We start from the raw sequence: 18097 nt of genomic DNA on the forward strand, positions 1-18097 counted from the left end.
CCACGCAAGTTCGCGTCGAGCGGCGATTTGGGACGCGATTGCGCCTTCCTTTTGCGACCGATTCGCTTTCACCGGAGGTTTTTTAACCAAATTACATGCTCGAGGAGGCATGGAAGCGCGCGCACTTGTTGGTTTTATCCAACAACTCGCGACAACAATCTTTCGGAAGATTTTAGTGCGAACATCGAGAGCTTGTAGTTCGTAAACAATTTTGAAACTGAGAAAATAATGACTCCTACTTCCCAAAAGTTTCACATGGATTACCGTGCGTTTCGATACGAAGAAAATGAAAATAGCAGCATAATCTTTAGAATCCGTTCCACAAGGATTCCACACAGATTCGACCTGGAATGACCCATATACCTCGCGAATACGATCGGAACACCACGATTTTGAAAACGCGAAGTTGCATAAGCGATTTGTGCACGTTCTCGGTAAACGTGCGCGGACTGAGTGACCAAGAGGGTGAATAAATTTCGATGGAAGCCACAAGCTGAGCTGATACCCGAGACCTCGGGCATTCCTGGGGACGAAGGACGACGCGCAACCGGCGGAGAACCGTTAATCCCACGAGAACACGGCTGGCCCGTGGCCTGCTCGAGGATCACGGACACTCCGCTTATCGTTGAATCAGGTAAATACCGTAGAAGCGACTGGCCACGCTCGATCACCTTTTCTGGAGTAGCCACGACTAAGCGCGCCACGAACCGATCCGTCTTCGTTGGCGACACTCAGACCGCTACGTGAAAACGGACCGCTTTGTCCCTTCAGCGTCGCAACGCGTATGGTACTCGTCCAAGTACGCTTTACGTCGCATCCGGCGATCGGAGTCGATTCGAAAACGTGCTACGAGTTCTGTGGACGCCCAAATTCACGAGTATGGGGAATTTAAAACACCTTTGATGAATGTTTAAGTGTAGTACCTAGGTTGACACTTTGGCTATTACTAATGTACGAATGTTCTGTAGTCCTAACTGCATAGTTTCTCGATACGATTTCTAAGCTCAAGACGAATTTTATTCGATAAAGCATTCTAACGCGATTCGAAGCACGAATCTTTGACGATATCGAGGAATTATTTATATTCTGTTTATTTTATAGCACGCAGTCACAAGGTTCGCCACACGTCCGAATCTAATCGAAGGGATGGCTTACCTTAGTGTGTAGGCCCGAGAAGAAAGTGCGTCGCGGGGCAGAGTACGACGACATGTTGATCTTGTTGACGACCATTGTCATGGCAGCACCGAAGCCCGTCTCCTCGTTCGATCGTGGTCCACGTAATTTCTCTGTTCAATCGGCACGCAACTCTTCGTTCCGTGCCAGCATCGACGCCTCCTCACTCATTCGAACAGTCCTCGACAACTTTGCTTCACTGTTTCTCTCCCTCGCATAGCGCGCGAGACTTTTAACCGCGCGAACGTTCACCGCGAATTATTTCCGCCTCGTTGCACAGCGTAAGGCACGAAGCACGACGCGTCGATCGAATCGTCCCAACGAAATCCTTCTTCGACACCGAATGCACAGCTGCTTGACTCGAAACGAACCACTCTGTTGAACTTTCGATGATAGCGGTGGAGATCGCGAGGCGATAACGATACCAACAACAAAACCGATCAGAGGTACGCGCGACACTGACCGCGCGGCGCGGCGCGACCCTCTATATAGCCTCCCCACCACCGCGAGTCGCGGCCAATCGGCGTGCGTTCAGCTGGCGCGGCGGCTCGGCGCGCAGATACGAAAAGTGGTAGCGCGCTCGCTGGTGCATCAGTGTCGCCGTGACCTTCGAACTCGGAGGGTTGTGTCTAACGCGATGTGAATCGACCGCGAGAAGGGATAGAGAGCCGATCATTGGAGATCGTCGGGAACGAAACGACGCGAAAAGCACCGGTGGTAGGGCACGGAGGCTGGATGTACGCGAACTACGATGTTCGATCGACCCGTGATTGGCCGTTGCGGAGATCCCCTTCGTCCACGGGATTTCGAATTGTCCGCGATCTTCTTTTAAGTGTCATTCCTGACCTGCACGCGACGAACACTGTTGAATGTACATTAGAGAGATGGGAATGTATTAGAATCTTTTTATGGTTTGATTGTTTTGGAGCAGCCAATTTTCTATCGACACTTGCGATACAACGAATCCTTCTGTTTTTATAATCTCTTCAGACTTCATCAGCGACGCGTTCTGTTTATACATGTCATCCATTTTCTTTTTGCCAATTCCCAATAACTCGATAAAACGAATGACGGCTTTGACGATGCCGAAACTGGTTTCGAACTTTCCGTGAATCGCGTTAATTGGACGACGATTCGATCGACTTTGGATCCAGGACGTGGCGCGATCGTTAAAAAATTAATAGTCGTCCGTGTTTTGCGAGTTTACAGCGAGTTCGAGCCGCGATTTCGTTCCTCCATATAAAATTTTTTACAAAGCCACCACGACGTGCTAATTCGCCTAACATAGCGCGTTTCGCGTGGATCCGAACGAAACGTATCCTAAAACGTTTCAATATTTGATTCTTAACACCTCGCGGGTCGGGATCGCGTCAGCGTGTGTTTTTTTGGCACGTTTCGAGAACCGCGGCCGAGCGGATGCGTAAATTCTGTCGCGTTGCCGTAAACATGCCTCAACGTGTCCGCATCAACATTTGCATTACATTTTATTTGCCTCTGTGTAATTATTTAATCGCGTTACATCACTCGAGAACGTGTGCACGAGAGAAAAGCACCGCTAGCAGCGTTCTCGGAAAACCTTCACCGGTCGTTTACCGAGTTCCACAAAATCCTAATTCCAAATTTCTCGTGGGAAGTATTCATTCAGAGAACGTGGTACGTGTTGGGAAAATGATTGCTCAGAAACAAAGTTGTGGAAAATCGGTTGGCAGTTTGGGGAACCACCAAATTTGATAGAAAGAAAAGAGAAACGTAATACAAGTTATTTTCTGGCTCGTTAATGAGTTTCGTTGATACGCATATACCTATTATTATCGAAAATAAAATATAAAAACACGCGAGGAAATTGTATCCGAATAAATCACTGCGTTCGTTATTTGTACCCATGTATTAAATGATAAAGAAGAAGGTATCGGAGGAATTCCTATTTTCTTCTTAGAGTCGAGAAGCCACGCGATAGCCGCGACTAACGATCAACGAGACAACGCGCGAGTGTCGCTGCTGGCAAGGTGACGGATCTGCACTTCCATTACGTGATTCGTAACGAGATGGAAAATATTCATGGGCGAAACCTTTTTTTTCCCCCTTGCAGACCATTCGCAGCATCCGGCGTTGTTTTTATGTAAATTTTTCTAATTGCGCCCCGAAGCTTTCGGGCGAGTTTTTTCCTCGATGGTCGCCGTTTCCTGGACGCGCACCAGGTCACAGTGTTATTATTCCCGCTGCATTGCGCAGTTGTCGAAGGTAGACTCTAATAAACACAAGGTTGCAAAAGTGATTCATCGAATTGAGGAATTAATTATCATCTATACATGGTACCTGGATCATTTTGGGCACAAGGGAAATTTCAGACCTCGAGTGGAATAGATACGGACAAGTCAGAGAAATCTGTAAATCGATTTTAACATACGAAATATACAATCCCAGTTTAATATTTTTCGATAATTTCGATATAAAAGCAATCGTACGCGTAGGCACGTGTCAGTAATCCCGGGGAGGTTAAATAACAATGAATTTTAACGCGGGATCGTTCGACGACAACTCGTGAAAAATTGTTTTAATCTCGTTGTACACGGGCAGCCGAACTCTGGCATTGTAAATCAGTGGCAGGCGTCGGCGTCGGTGGCAGCATCGCGTTCAGCCGCGTCCCGACGCCATTAATTTCGTCGGAGCACGATGATGGAGCCCAGGGTTCCTATTTGCGACTACGCGAAAAGAAAACGACCGCTTAGGAGAGGCAGAATCGTAGAAAGGAAAAGAAACGAGGGTACGTGAACAGGCATCGGCGACGCGGAGTCGCGTGTAAATTTATCTCCACCGCGAACTGCACGCGCCTTTCTTCGGGCGAGCGAACTTTCCATGTGCACCGTTCGCGCCTCGAATCGACCAGTCCGCGTCGAGGCGAATCGAGAATCGAAGCGGTTGAAAAGTACGCGTGTAAATCGTAAAGTAACATAGGTAGGACGCCAGCTTGGATTTGAACGGGTACACTCAAATGTTGCCGACGTTATTTATTAAAGATAAGTACTTGACTGGCGAAGGTAGGACTCGATTGAATTTTAGTTCGAGTTAAGACTCTCTTACTCAATTATTAAAAGCAAAGCTTGCGAAGCTAGAGAAGGTGGAAACTAATTGAATTTTGGTCTCCCTGTTCTTCGAATTAAGACTCTCCACCTGATGAACACCGCCCTTCTGAAACGATTTCTGCCAACGAACTATGAATACAATGGTGTATCGAATTAAAAGAAGAACACAGAATCTGGAGAAAAAAATGATCTGGATCGCGTCGACGGAAGCGACGGGAACAAAGCGGAAAGAAGACGAAACGATCGTTAATGGCTCGTAATGACGACGGGACGTGAATTGCTCGGCGTAACTGTAATTTGCGCCTTTTTTCTGCCCTCTTCCTCTCGCCTCGACTGTTTACTTATGTAATGCTTGTGCAATAATTACCGATGTTTAAGCAATTGACCGCCTCCGGCGTTACCGAGGGCAAAAAAAGAAACGCTCTCGAGCGACTCGAATTGGACGCCGAGATGCGTGGATAAACAATCAATATTTAATGACTGCGCGCTGCCTCGATGGCGATCGTTTAACCTTTCGTTGCTGAGACTCGATGCGCCAGGGTAAAGTAGTTTTATTCTTGTAGGATTTCAAGTGTTAAAATAGAAAGTATTTAATAAATTCTAATAAATTCTAGATTGATCGAAGCTTGAAAACTATGGTAATTATATTTAGGCTCTTTCTTCCTCTGAAATTGATCTATCTTCTTATTATTCTATATACAAAGTCCCCTGGTGAGAATAAGCACAATGTTCTTGTACTTATAACGATTTAAATGTTTACGTCCGTTGGCACAGTCCCCTCCGTAGCAAAGGCCAGTATTACCTGAGGAGGGCATCAGTTTAATGCACCCCCAGAGCGTCTCGGTTTTCCGAGTAAGAACATCGTTTCTGTTTTGTAAAACGCGTACTATTAAACATATACTTGTGTCAAAACTATGTTGTATTTATTTAATAAATAATAATTCAACACCCCCAATTAGGACACCTAACTTACCCAAGAAAGTTATTTTACATACATTAAATTATATTTTCGTTTAATTTCTGCATAATTTTCCAACCACCTGACAAACGTACTCGAAACATCACTCGACAAAGGATGCTCTCCTTGTTCCAATTGAAAAGAAAAGCTCGCCTCGTTCGTCTCGGTTTCGAAAGGAGGAACGGGTTAGTTTCTCTTCGAGTTCGCGCCAAAAATATAAGCCGAATGTGGCTGATCCAGCGGGAAGATTTAGCGGTCGGGTGACTAACGTCCCTGCCCGTTAACGATTCAATTGTTCGGACCACTTGGCGAAATTTAGTCACCGGCCAAGGAAGGGACTCTCCAGAGAGGAGATCGCGTGCCGTTCTTGGCGCGAACTCCTCGCGACGGTCGCGTGACAAATTACCTCGTTAATTCGATGAACGATTCAATTGGTTTGCTTCGGCCGCGGCCGATTTTCTCCTAATCTCGGCACGGATGCTGAAATCGTGCCTGGAGCGACACTGGTTCACTGGTCAGGCTTTACGAATATTTTTTAAACGTTACAAATCGAACGTGTCGCTAGAATTCTAGCGACCTGTACGCTATTTTCCTAATTTAAATTTTTATTAAACTTTTATTACCCGTGGTGCATTCAGTCTTGTATCTCTAGTAGTATCTCGAGATAACAGAACGTGTATTCGAGCTCGTTCCGCAGAATGGTGAATAACGAGGAGTAAAACTTCTCCAGAAGAAATACAAGTATAGGCTCGTAACGGAATCACGTTTAAAACATATTGCCCTCGACGAAGAAATCGTACTCGTGCCTTCTCCTCGAGAAGTTCTACGCAGAGCAAAATAGATTCCGAGAAAATGAGAAAATTGATCGATAGCAAAAAAATGTCACCGCGCCGAGAAACGTCGGAATTTCGACTATCGGATGATTGATGTAGCGGCGCAGCCGGAAGTGCTCAACGATTGATGAAGTTTCATCTCTCGTCGAGGACGGAGGGACCGCACGCGCGGCGATCGAGGAGAAATACTTTGTTTTGAGGTAAGCTTTGGCAAGCGAGTTCCTGGCTGGCTCGCGATAAAAGAAATTGGCAGCCGGGCAGGTGCGTGATACAACCTCTACAGCCCGACCGTGTTGGAATTTTGCCAAAGTTACGCAAACGCGTTGCCAACGACAGCGAGCGTTCAAGTATGATCCGGCTTTACCAAACCGCGCGAGGAACGGAATCTCGAACGGAAAAAGCTTACGCGATTATTCCGCGTGTTTCGTAAAAAAAACGTTTATCCCGTATTCGCTGCTTGAAATGTTTGCGTAGACGAGAATACCGTATCCATTCGTGATTGTTACGATAATACACAATTCACACGAAGCTATACAGTCCCGTGAACGTGTCTACCGCACCCTCCTCCTCCTCTTCTTCCTCTTCTTCTTCACCTTCGTCTTCAGCCTCTTCCTCGCCGTAGTCTTCTTGGTCGTCGTACAACCCCTCGAAGATCGCGTCCTCTGCGCCTTCGGGAAAGTACTCCTCGATCATCGCCTGGGCCTCTTCGTCGTCTTCCGTGACGAAATAGGGATGGATGCTCGCGAAGGACAGGAAAGCGTCCTCGTTGATCCTTCGAATGATCACCACGAATATCTCACCGCCAGTCTTGTATCGAACCTTTTTTAATGATAACAAATTTACCTTCCGGCGTCCAGGAGACGATTCGACCCTCGTTTTCAAGGTTCCCTTTCTTTGGTTGTACGGGAAAATTCAACTCCTATTCCAGAATGTAACATACATTGCACATCTATCGAGATCTTCAGGATCATTTCTCAAAAAGATTTCTTCCAACTGAATCGAATTTACCCCTACAACCCTTTCAAAAAACTAAACTCTTTTACACTTAACAAGTTGACTGACAGACTAACAATCGTGAAAATTCTTACGAGCTTAAAAGTTCTTTCTACTATACAATTACAAATGACGTGATCTATCATCTGCGGTAGTATTTTTGCGACCTCTTTATAGCATTTACTAATACTATCCAAATTAATTTTCTTCGACACCTCGCTTTTAGAATTAATTTATTCGTTCCTCGACGAAAATCCTTGTCACCCAAACAACGCGGCTGACGTGCCGGTCAACGTGTTAATCGAAGAAACGAATTCTTCGTTGAAATATGAACTCGAATTAACGAGACAGTGAGACAGACAGTTTCGGTAGACCTTTTTCTCGAAGTCCTCGGGACAGGAGACGATCCGCCTGGCCAGGAGCGGTTTATCGAACTCGAAAACGCCGAAATACTCGACGGCGTCCGGGAACAGGGCGCAGGCGTCGCGGACGTCGTCGAATCTCGAGTAATGGAACTTGAAGGCGCAGTATGGCGGCGGGGGCACTGGCTCCTCGTAGGGGTGCACCATGTCCATGTATTGGGTGAAGAGGGTCGCGTACATGTGCACCTTGTTCCTCGCCTAATTCGAACATCCCCGATTGCACGAAAGAGTCTATAATACTCGGGCTCGTCGAGGAGTACCTGAGGAGGAACCCAAACCGCGGGATCGACTCGATGGAAGTCCTCCTCGTCCTCGGGATCTGGCTCGTGGACGTGGACGTACTTCTCCGTGAAGGACGCCTGGTTGCCGTGCACGATGGGACTCTCGTGAAGCAGGGGTGTTTTGCTGGTGATCAGATGCACGAGGTACTCCTCGACGTCGTTGATTGCCCTCGTGGGGCATCGTTTGGCCCCTTTGGGGCACTCGAACGGATAAGGCACTGGCCAATCGGGGTGGGGTCGTCTACCTCTCAGTCTCATCGCTATGGTCCTGCCAGCGGTTAACCCTGGGGTGAGGATAACACGATATGGTATACAGTATTGTCTCGAAATAAGCAACTCGGTCGGGATCGGCGAGTTGCTTATTTCGAGGGAGGTACGGTATTCGGCTTGACTTTGTTCTTGAGCGAGACGCGGGGGAACCCGTAGAAAAAACAGGGGGTTCCGTGTAGCGGCAAACTACATACAACTGACAGTATTGTTTCGGAGAATACACGCGTCAGAGAAAGAGCAAACGTTACACATGTTTTGTGCTCTTTCCACTAATCTGTTCGACTTCGACGCCGAGGACTCCGGATCACCCACCAGCGATCAGTTCTCTCGTGATCTCGATGTTGCTCTCGACGAACATGTTCTCGATCATCTCCTCGGTGAGCTGGAGTCGCTGCTCCTCGAGAACGTCGAAGTTCTGCTTGAAGAGGACGGTCGTCAGCTCGATGTACGGAGGGCTCTGGTACTTGTCCTGGTGCCTGCCCTCGGCGTCTACGAAGACCCAAGGGTAGAAGACCAGGGCGGTCTCCTCCACGAGCTCGAAACTCATCTGTGCCAGGTACGCCTCGTACTTCTCGCGCTTCTCGGCCTCCTCTTTGGCACGCTTCATATCCTCTTTCGCTTTCCTTGTTGCGAAATTTTGCAATGAGAACCACGGCTCGTTTCATTCGATCGATTTACTGTCTTTTGCAATATTTCTACCAAATTAACTTAAAAGTAACTTTTAACTCTTTGCACTCGGATGTCCCCTGTAAGGCGAAGTAGAATAAATTTATGCTTAGGGCAAGTTTTTTAAAAATACATGTTTCCTCGAAATTGCACGAGAATGCAAACCAAAGTATGGTGTATAGACAGAGATTTAGAGAAAAATATATGAGCAGGCGTTACGTGGAAAGAGTACGAAGTAAAGGGTCTCTTCAGGATTTTGTTTTTAATAATAAAATATGCCTGTCAACGTGGCGGAGTGGACACATGAGCATGAGCTTTTTAAATAGGAAAGAGCTCAAAACGAGTTAACTCATTAACAATAAGCTCGTACGATTCAAATCGCCTTGAGCACGACAAGAACAAAATAATTTGACGAGTATACTCGCGCAGAGCACCGAAAAGGTTAATCCGATTCCTGTTCGCACATTTTGCAACGAGATAGTGCAGAGTGCAAAGGGTCAACTCCCAAACAAACGTGGCAAATTTGAAAAGTTTGTGTCGGGTACCTAAGCTCCAAAAGAATCACGAAAATTGCATCGAAGCTGGCCAGAAAAAAGAACGTGAATCTAGACTAATCCAATGGCTGATTAGATTCTTGATCACGCCAAGTATTTACCTGATGGCCTCCTCCTTCTGCCATTGGGCCTCCTCTTGTGGAGTGCGAGTGCTCACGTTAAGTCTCATCTCAGGTTCCTCTTCCCGCTGCACCCTCCGAATCTCCCACGTCAGCAGCTTCCTCAGGTTAGGACAGTTCGCCCCGAACATCAGGTTCACCATTTTCCCGTCCTGGATGAACATCCACACGGGCTCGCTCCTCCCACGGAATCTCTCGAGATCAGCGATGTGGTCGTTCTTGACGATGGCGTAGTTTATGGTGTCACCACCGATCTCCAATTTGATTTTCCTCAGGGTGCTGACCATGGCGATGCAGGGACCGCACCACTCGGAGTACACGTCTGCCAGGGTGAGACCTTTGCGCTCCAGGAGCTGGCTCCATTCCTCTTCCGTGTTTATCGAGGCTTGGAGAGCTACCTGTTCCTTTCTGCCTGGTCTAGCCACTTTGGGAAACTTACGTCGGAAATCTTACGTGGAATACGTGGAAATCTTAACCTCTTCGAGACGTGCGAGATTGCGAGATTTGCGTTGTCGATACGCGAGGATCGCTTGTGACTAGGTTCCGGTATTTCGGAGTTTTTGGTCAGGGATTTCAGCCAGAAGAGATTCTATGGGCTTTGTACCAACCTTGTTTATTTCAGAACAGAGTCTCAAAGTTTCAATTCCTAATGCCTCACAGAATCCATAAGAAACTATATTCAGATTTTGAACTCAGCTGAACAAAGGCCAGCAGCCACCTTGGCAACCACTCGAGAGGAGGCCGCCATTTTTTAATGACAAATCGACTCGCGTGAAAAATAAAAAATATCAGTCTATTCTACTAACTGTGACACTTTATTCGCCACAAGCCAAAACTATTCCAATGCGGTGGTCCGCCGCAATTAATTCCCAAATTACTCCGTTTCACGCTTCCAAGATGGCGTGACCCTTCAATCTCGACGCGTTCCGTCGTCGCGTTGCTCACCTTTCCCGCGTCGTTTGGCGCCGCAAGAGATATTCCTCCGCGGGATATTTCCAGCTTCCGACGACGGATGCAAACGGCGGTGGCCGGAGCTTAATGGGCCGAGATATATCTCGCGGCTGAGCGCGCAAAAGGAGAGGCAGCGCGCGTTTCTCGCATCCTGCAAGGAGAGAAGCGCGAAGAGATCGAGGCCGACGATAACGTCGTCGACGATTTCAGCTTGTCGTCGCGGACGACGATCCTCTCGTTTAGCCTTTCGGCCCTAATTCGTGTCTAGCCGCGATAATTAGTCCGTTCGTGATCGTCGGACAAACCATCGTCGCGTTTCGCAACAGTTGCCCCTCGAAGTAATCTTGAAAAGCCAGATTGATCCCACGGGGATCCAAAATGCGTCTAAGAGATTTGTGAAGGGTGCTAAAATTTGACAAATTTTTAAGGGGGGAGCGAGTTCTTCGAACAATTAGAATGGCTAGTATATTAAAATTCATAATATTTAAACGAACTTGAGGTCGAAAAAGAGGATATACAGTCAGTTCCGTAAGTATTCGTACCATCTATGTCTATCAGAGAAGTTTTACTAAGGTAAATATAAGTTTTGATGTTACAAACATACACTTTGAAACATCAAATCTGCCATTTAATTTAAACAAATTTCTTCGATAGACATAGAGAGTACGAATATTTGTGGGACTGACTGTACAATGTGTGTCTTCCAATAACAGCCTTTTTAATCGTGAAACTTGAATGGTTTGTCTTAGTAGGGCTAATCCGAGAAAAAATGGAACGTTCTCCAGACTTGTTGGAGAACAGTCACAAAGCGTTTCTCCGTGTGAATCACTTGGGCGTCGTCGCGACGTTTTTTTCGCTCGACATTTCCCAGAAGTCGTCGCTCACGAGCGCTGCCCACGTGCACCATGCACTTGCGGGCTCGAGTATCGAGAGGGATCGAGGATCGAGCGACACAGAGGCGACGGTCGGCGATGATTCGAGTGGGCCGATCGGCGGAAAAAATCGCTCGTTTTGCATTCAGAAGCGGATTGCGTTTTCCTGGAGATTTAAATTCCAGATCGGAGGAATAGTAAATCGGAATGGAACCGTGAAACGAGCAGAGTAGCAACGGGAATTTATATTATTTATTTGCTTGCTTGTTTCGATGATTGAATGGACCGATTTTCACACAGTTCTTCGATTTTAAATGGGACGCTATGTGAAAATTGTTAACGTGGAAACCGTGGAAATATCTCCTTCTATATCGGTACATTGCACAGTAGGAAGCGCGACGATGTCAATTCCGATGTCGTAACAACGAATTTCGACGCCTCTTGAATTTCGTTTTCATCAGCAATGAAAACGAACTCGTTTGAACCCAGAAGTAGTTCCCATGTTATCGCAAATTCCAAGTTCTTTCCATTAGTCAGCGCTTGGATTAAAAGTATTTATGATTGCACATGGTGCCTTTAGCTGACTCCACTTTCTTCGATTTTATTTGACCTTTCCCCAGGGATCTATCTCCGTCTGCCTTATTTCATCACGTTTCAATTAAACATTCAATATTTATATCTGGTATGAATAAATCCGAGCATTTGAGTCAATGAAGATTTTTATAAAAAGAATAGCGATTGCTCCTCCATGATTTTTTGCCTTCTCTTACAAGGAAAACAAGAAATAATACCGTTTCTAACGTCATTTACTCGTTGCCGAGCGTATTTTCACTTAAGGTATACCATCCTATGAAGATATGGTCGCGTCGGCCTCAATTTCCTGCATTCACCGTTAAACAACCCAAGGCCCATAAACAGCAATCAGTGAATCGTTAGATTAGGTGCATCGTTTCCCTCGATTGAAACGCCATCTCGAAGATGAAACTCGCTTTTACGGCACTCTAACTCGGAACGAAAATAAACCTTCGAGGCGACATCCTAATTATCCAACGCTGCAGAAGTTGATCTAAACTGCAGCAACAGATTAAGTGTCAGGGAGACCGAAAAGTAATCGAAATGTCTTAGGCTTGGAAAAGTTTCGCAATGAAAAATTGGATGACTTTTTTTTAAAAAGGAGATCAACTGCCTTTATGCTAGCAAAAAGTTTTAGAAAATTATGGAAATTATCTCGTTGATTAGCATCTGATTTCTTTAATAAATAAATGTTGATGAAATTTTGATTACTTTTCGGTCCCCCTGATAGTTTAGCTATGTGCCTCCAACTACCATTAATTAGAATCAAATAAAGTTTAAGACTTTCGTTCCCTGAATCTACCCGAAGGCCTACCAAGTGCTTACTTTGAAAATTGAATCGCTACCGTTACCTCGAGGGACAGATCGTCTTTTTCAAGAACACAGAGTTCCAAGAGTGGCAAGCGGCTCCAGGCTTGGACACGTCGCCGTCGGCCGCGCGCAAAGAGGACGCGGCCAGCACCGATCCCGGAGCTATAAAGACAAATAGTGACGAAACGAGCCCAACGAGGCCTAATGACGCGTATTTGCATCGGTCATTAAGACGGGGCCGAGAAACTGCAGCCTCCGCGGGGTAAACGTCGGCTGGGACAAAAGGACGCACCGCCGCTAAAGTGACGCTTATCGCGAAAACCCGTTTTCTTGCGCAACTCTCGCGCCGCTTCTGGTTTCCCATTTCCCCATCGGCGCAACCCCGTTCCCAGCCGCCCCGCAGGATCGTTGGCTCTACTACTCGAGTGCCTTTTTGCCTATTTTGCAATCGAGGCGTCCATAAATGTTTCCTAATTGGATTTTACGACGGAAGACGATCGCGCGAGGTGAAACGTTGCACGCTTGGAACGTTTCACGGTTAGGGAACCACTCAAACGTTAACATCAAATATTTATTCAGGAATCAATCGTCTCTCGTGTAATTTTTATTTCTCACCTATCCAGAAACTTTTCCAACTGGAAGAACCCATTTCATTATAACGCGTACGACACTTTCGACGAGCGACATCGGTCTCTCGTACCTCGGAGAGAAACCAGGACGAAGGTTATTTCGAGCTTTTGGTTTTCGTTCCCCGATCTATTTTCCCCGAAGAAAGAAAAACAAGAGGCGAGCGGTAAACGAACCATGTCGAGCCAACCTCGACTGTCACCGCGATATCTTTTGATCCGACGCGACGGATCCTCGAATTTCGTCAGTCCACCCAGTTCTGTCGATCTTCGGTGTCGACGATCGCACGGGAAACGTCGAGTGTCGTTGAACGTTCGAATGCCGTGGCATCGGCGATTACCAGAGTTTCCTGGCAGCGGGGCAGGATCGTAAGTGGAACAAGCTCCGTTCCGAGAACTACGAAAGCGGACCTGTTAAGACACCTGTGAGAATGTCGTATTGGCCGTTGCGGGCTCCCGAGATCCTGAGGAATTTCACCAAGAATTCGCGGCTCGAATCTCTGATGCAAGAATTTTATTTTACATTCTAATTGTCCACGTATTTGTGGATTTATGAACAGTTTCATTCGTTTCATAATTTCGTGAATGATTGGTGACACTGGTTTGGTTTGGTTTGGTTTGGTTTGGTTTTATTTGGTTTGGTTCAGCATTACCAAGTGTGTAGGTACACGCAGTCGGAAGTGGCGTTCAACGTGGTTAGAAAGAACTTCTCAGGTTTTTGTTTTGTGACTGCGGATGGATACTTCAAAAATTAGTATCAAGACAGATATATGGTTTTTCTCATATTCGTATGACGAAAATGTCGTAGATTTAATTAATAAATATTTTACTGCAACTGATGTTGATATAGTCTCTGGAGTTCTAACATGTGTACTACCCTTATAATCACAATCGTACGTATATATCGGGTTGTCCAAAAAGTTCGTGCCAATTTTTAAGAAACATTCAAAGACACGTTTGAATTTTGATATATATTTATTGAATTATGTATATAACATTTCGTTCCACAACTTTTCCATCTTTTAAGGGGATGTCCACATGTTATTTGTTTTCAACCATTCCGATATATTCAGACCTGTACTGCCTACTAAAAATCGGCATGGACTTTCCAGACAACCCAATACTAATATGATTATATCGATAAATGCATAAAATTCGCAGTCCGCCAATACAAATTTTACACAGACTATACATACATGATTTTTGCAATTTTAAAACGAATACTACTTTCATAATAATTAAACGACCGAGGCCTAAGAAGACCGAGGACGTCATTATTTAAATAAGAGAAGAAACGAATAGATTTCCATCGCACGCACCGCGCCTCCGGCGCAGGAAGGAGGCCATTTTCTTTCTTTCCGTCGCGCGCGCGGGTAGCCGGGGGATTCCAAGTAACGAAGCTGGGACTTTCCTCGTTTCTCCCAAGTAAGTACAGCAAATCGTGTCACGCGTGCATCGCACGATAATCGCGAGGAGTGAGTCATACGCGCTTTCGATTAGGCCCGCCCCACGGGGCGAGCGTCGCACGACGATTATTAATGCGTTTCGTTCACGAGACGACGCAAGCAAGCGCAGTGGAATCTCCATTAACCAGTCCTTCTGTTATCCAAACGGTGTATTTATACATCGGGGGCCTCTTTCGAAGCTTGAAGATGTCTTTCTTTTCATTTTTTGCTGCACCGTTAAACTTCCCTTTTCGATCGGTCGATGAGAATTTATTTCGCGATGCCTGAAACTCGTTTCGAACGTATAATTATGTAAAAACCGAGACAAACGAAGCTATATGGACTCGAGGCGAAGCCAACGCGTGTCCAAATCGCGACACGTGTGCCGGAGACAATGGTGGCACCAAAGCGCATGTGCTCTAATCCTAACGCATGTGCTCGAATCTTAGCGCATGTGCTTTCGATAGTGTAGAATCCAATTAAAGGTATAAATGATGTTAACAGTCCTTTCTTTCTCCTTTAGAACCCATACCGCTGAAGACACATGTGCTGCAATTTTAGCACACATTCTATACCAAGTGAAAATTAGAGAATGGAAGGCACAAAATTACTCTCTCTACATACTTTCACCGAAATCGATGTTTCAAGCTTTGGCTCGCATCCCTAGACCTCTATTTTCGCGTGTTTATTCCACGCGTGGACGGAGATCGTTTTTCATAAGCGACAGTCGAAAAACATGTTCGAGGAACGAACGTCGTGCCTCGAGCTCTCGTATTACTTTGTTGCTCGTGGCGCGAAGGGAACGGTAGTTCATCACTGACCGTAACAGTAAGTACCACTTCCGAGCACCTGATCCGTATCCATCATCCTTTTGTCTAGAGGCGGTCGAACCCCCACGAGGATCCAACTTACGAATTAATCAAGCCGTGGAGCGACGCGTTCTCCAGCGTCACTCGTAATTCTCGTTAGGAGGTCGGATAAATTACAGCGGTTAATTACAAGGATAGCGGACCCTGAGGCGAAGCGTGATCCGTCGACAAGCATTTCTGTAATTTCGTTTCGCGAAGGGGGCGGCGGTCCTGGGATTATACAGCAGAGGATTTTTCGGTTGCTCCAACTCTCGAGCGTAAATGAAGATAGAAGCGTATGTTGTACGTGGAAATTAATGCGGGCTTCGCGGATACAGGCGCAACTGGGTCAGATACTTAAGCCTCAACTGGTAGGTTAGACTACTTGTTAAGTAATAATAGTAACAGTTATTACAGCGCCAAGGTTGTATGCGATATGAATTGATGGACTGAATAATATACGATGTCCACGCGGATAAGTACGCAACCGGGTTGCAAAGTTGTTATTACCATGGCCCACGCTGGCGGGACCAAACTGACGGGCTGCAATCACTTCATCCCCGATGAAAAACAAGCTGGAACGTTCACTGTACTTACGTTAATCCTAGCTTAGCTTCTCGCGAAAACGCGAACGTCACGCCTTATCTAATCGGTCGACGAAAAATTCGACCCCACGCCTTTTACTAAGAGGTGCGAATCTTTGCCTGGGATCTCCTAGTGTTGGCAATCTTTCGTAAAAGCATTCGTCTTGTTATAACGAATCGACTGTTTGGATAAGACGATAGGAACTATCAATTGGGAAATTCCTCCTCGTGAATTCCCTGATGGTACGCGATCCTTTAACACGTCGAATGCTACGTCACCTATATACACATACGTGACAGGGCTTTTCATTAAAGAACTAAATAAATTAGTTCTGCAGATGAGAAGTTAAAGAAAATCCGCATGAAATTCGTGAACTTGGCGAAATCGCAAAATTAAATACAAGTTTAAACTCAATAGAAACGAATCGTTGAGTTTATGTTTTTCGCAAGTATTAGTATTGGAGCCAACGTGTTAAAAGAAGATTGGCAATCTGGGATCCCGAGCCCGAGAGCCTGACCTCAGCCTATGAAAATGAGGGTTAATCAACGAAATCACTTTGTATCTCTTGGGAACCATCAAACAGCGTTGCGAGTTGTCGCGAATTTTCTGGAAATCGCAGACGAAGACGGTTACCGTAACTGGGTCAACGATGAACCGCTTCGTCGTCGTGATTCCTCGAAATCCGTCGGCGTATCTACGACAGACGCCCTAGAAAACCGATGACGAAGCTAAGCCCCATCTCCGCAGCTTCTTACTAATAAGCACCGCGGCGACCAGTAGCCGCGATCAAAAACACGATCTGCACGGCTCGCTTATCTTTCCTTTTGTAACGAGCCAGCGGCGTCTCTCAGTCGCCGCGCGTAGGCGCTCGAATCCTGAAGCGATTCGAGGTAGTTACGATCGCGAGAGGAACGAACACTGACGAGTATGGGAGAAAGCAAGCACTCGATCGTCGAATGTTAAGACTGGAGACCCAAGGCAACCGAAGTCGCAACGTGCGCTCGGAGCAAAGGTAGATCGAAATTTCAGCACGTGTGGTTTCGACACTGTAGGGTTCGATGGTGCATGTGCTCCATGCGAAGGCGACGTTTGGTATAACCCTAACGCGTGTGCCTTCGAGAGTGAAGGATTCACGAGTATATATGCTCGGAGCGAAGGCAACGTACATGTGCTAGAACTCTAACGCATGTGGACTTTGGGAGTGTAGGATCCAAAATCACATGTGCCCGAAGCATAGATTCTACGCTGTTGAACTGACTATTATACCAGCTTCAACTTCTGAGACGTTTTCATATCGACGCCACAGAAATTCAGACTCGAGGAATGAACGTCAGGTGATTAAATTTGTATTCGAGTCGTTAATTCGTCTCAAACTTCGTAATCTTCAGGAACTGTTACCTCGATTATTCGTCAGCCAACGAGTGTCATTTCGAATTCTATTTTTAGAAGGCTCGTGTAAACGTTAATTCCCTCGCATCCTATTGTTGCCGTTCTATCGTCCTCAGCGCGATCAATCTTACTCGAGATCGCGCGGTTTATTCTTGCGCGGTGCTTGCATCCACAACGTACGAGGTAGTAATGGGGTCCGGAAGTAATTTGTCTTCCAGGTAGACATGCGTTCCCACCGACTGAAATTAATTGTCCCTGACGCCCGTGTCTTCATCGAATCGTGTGTCGTCGACGATCCGCGGCTCCGTTAATGTTCGAATCATGTAAATCACTTACGAAATCGAACGGAGGGGCTCGCTTAATTAATACCAATCAACGGCTGAGACCATCGAGTAATTATCTCGGCGCGCTTCTCTGTCCGCATTCGTCTTCGATTGCGCGGAAATTTATTATGAACGATGGCGATTTGGATGACTTACGACTAGCTAACGGTGTCTTTGTTATTTTGGATGGAAGGGGTGCTATACGTCGAGGTGCTATAGGTAATTTTCAATAACTGTGGCTCTTTCGGATAGATGTCGATTTCGCTAGGTCAACGTCTGGAAATGGAGTCTGGTTTTATCCTCGCACCACCCTTGGACCTGTA

The 18097-nt window shown here is 46.2% G+C and overlaps 2 protein-coding genes and 1 long non-coding RNA gene across 5 annotated transcripts in view; 1 reads left to right on the forward strand and 2 right to left on the reverse strand.

Annotated features, from left to right (window-relative positions):
* The window catches only part of LOC128880897 (NAD(+) hydrolase sarm1), a 119649-nt gene that overhangs the window by 57831 nt on the left and 43721 nt on the right, over positions 1-18097 (reverse strand). Inside the window, exon 1 of one of the 3 annotated variants that reach the window (XM_054131443.1) lies at positions 1156-1298. The exons of the other annotated variants lie outside the window; for them this stretch is intronic. Coding sequence (XP_053987418.1) covers positions 1156-1236 — 81 coding nt within the window. The 5' untranslated portion in view covers positions 1237-1298. Of the gene's footprint in view, positions 1-1155; positions 1299-18097 lie in introns of those variants that run through there. 3 annotated transcript variants of the gene reach the window in all.
* LOC128880914 (uncharacterized) lies at positions 538-5152 on the forward strand. Its single transcript, XR_008457939.1, has 3 exons — positions 538-634; positions 1102-4796; positions 4871-5152. It is a non-coding gene; the product is annotated as an uncharacterized LOC128880914 (long non-coding RNA).
* On the reverse strand, positions 6440-11210 carry LOC128880691 (uncharacterized). The gene is made up of 6 exons (XM_054131024.1): positions 11189-11210; positions 9335-9776; positions 8326-8636; positions 7723-8027; positions 7415-7660; positions 6440-6866 (listed from the first exon to the last, which is right to left on the reverse strand). Exons 1-6 carry the CDS (start codon positions 11208-11210, stop codon positions 6567-6569), a joined length of 1626 nt encoding a protein of 541 aa, XP_053986999.1. The 3' UTR covers positions 6440-6566.

Source organism: Hylaeus volcanicus, chromosome 8, assembly GCF_026283585.1.
Source record: "Hylaeus volcanicus isolate JK05 chromosome 8, UHH_iyHylVolc1.0_haploid, whole genome shotgun sequence".
Lineage (NCBI taxonomy): Eukaryota > Metazoa > Arthropoda > Insecta > Hymenoptera > Colletidae > Hylaeus > Hylaeus volcanicus.

Coding starts and splice junctions, on each gene's coding strand:
- LOC128880691 (XM_054131024.1), bottom strand. CDS start 11,210: ATGGTGCACGTGGGCAGCGCTC. Junction 9,777..11,188: donor GGTGCACGTGGGCAGCGCTC/GTGAGCGACGAC, acceptor AGTTTCCCAAAG/TGGCTAGACCAGGCAGAAAG. Junction 7,661..7,722: donor CGGTTTGGGTTCCTCCTCAG/GTACTCCTCGAC, acceptor TGTTCGAATTAG/GCGAGGAACAAGGTGCACAT.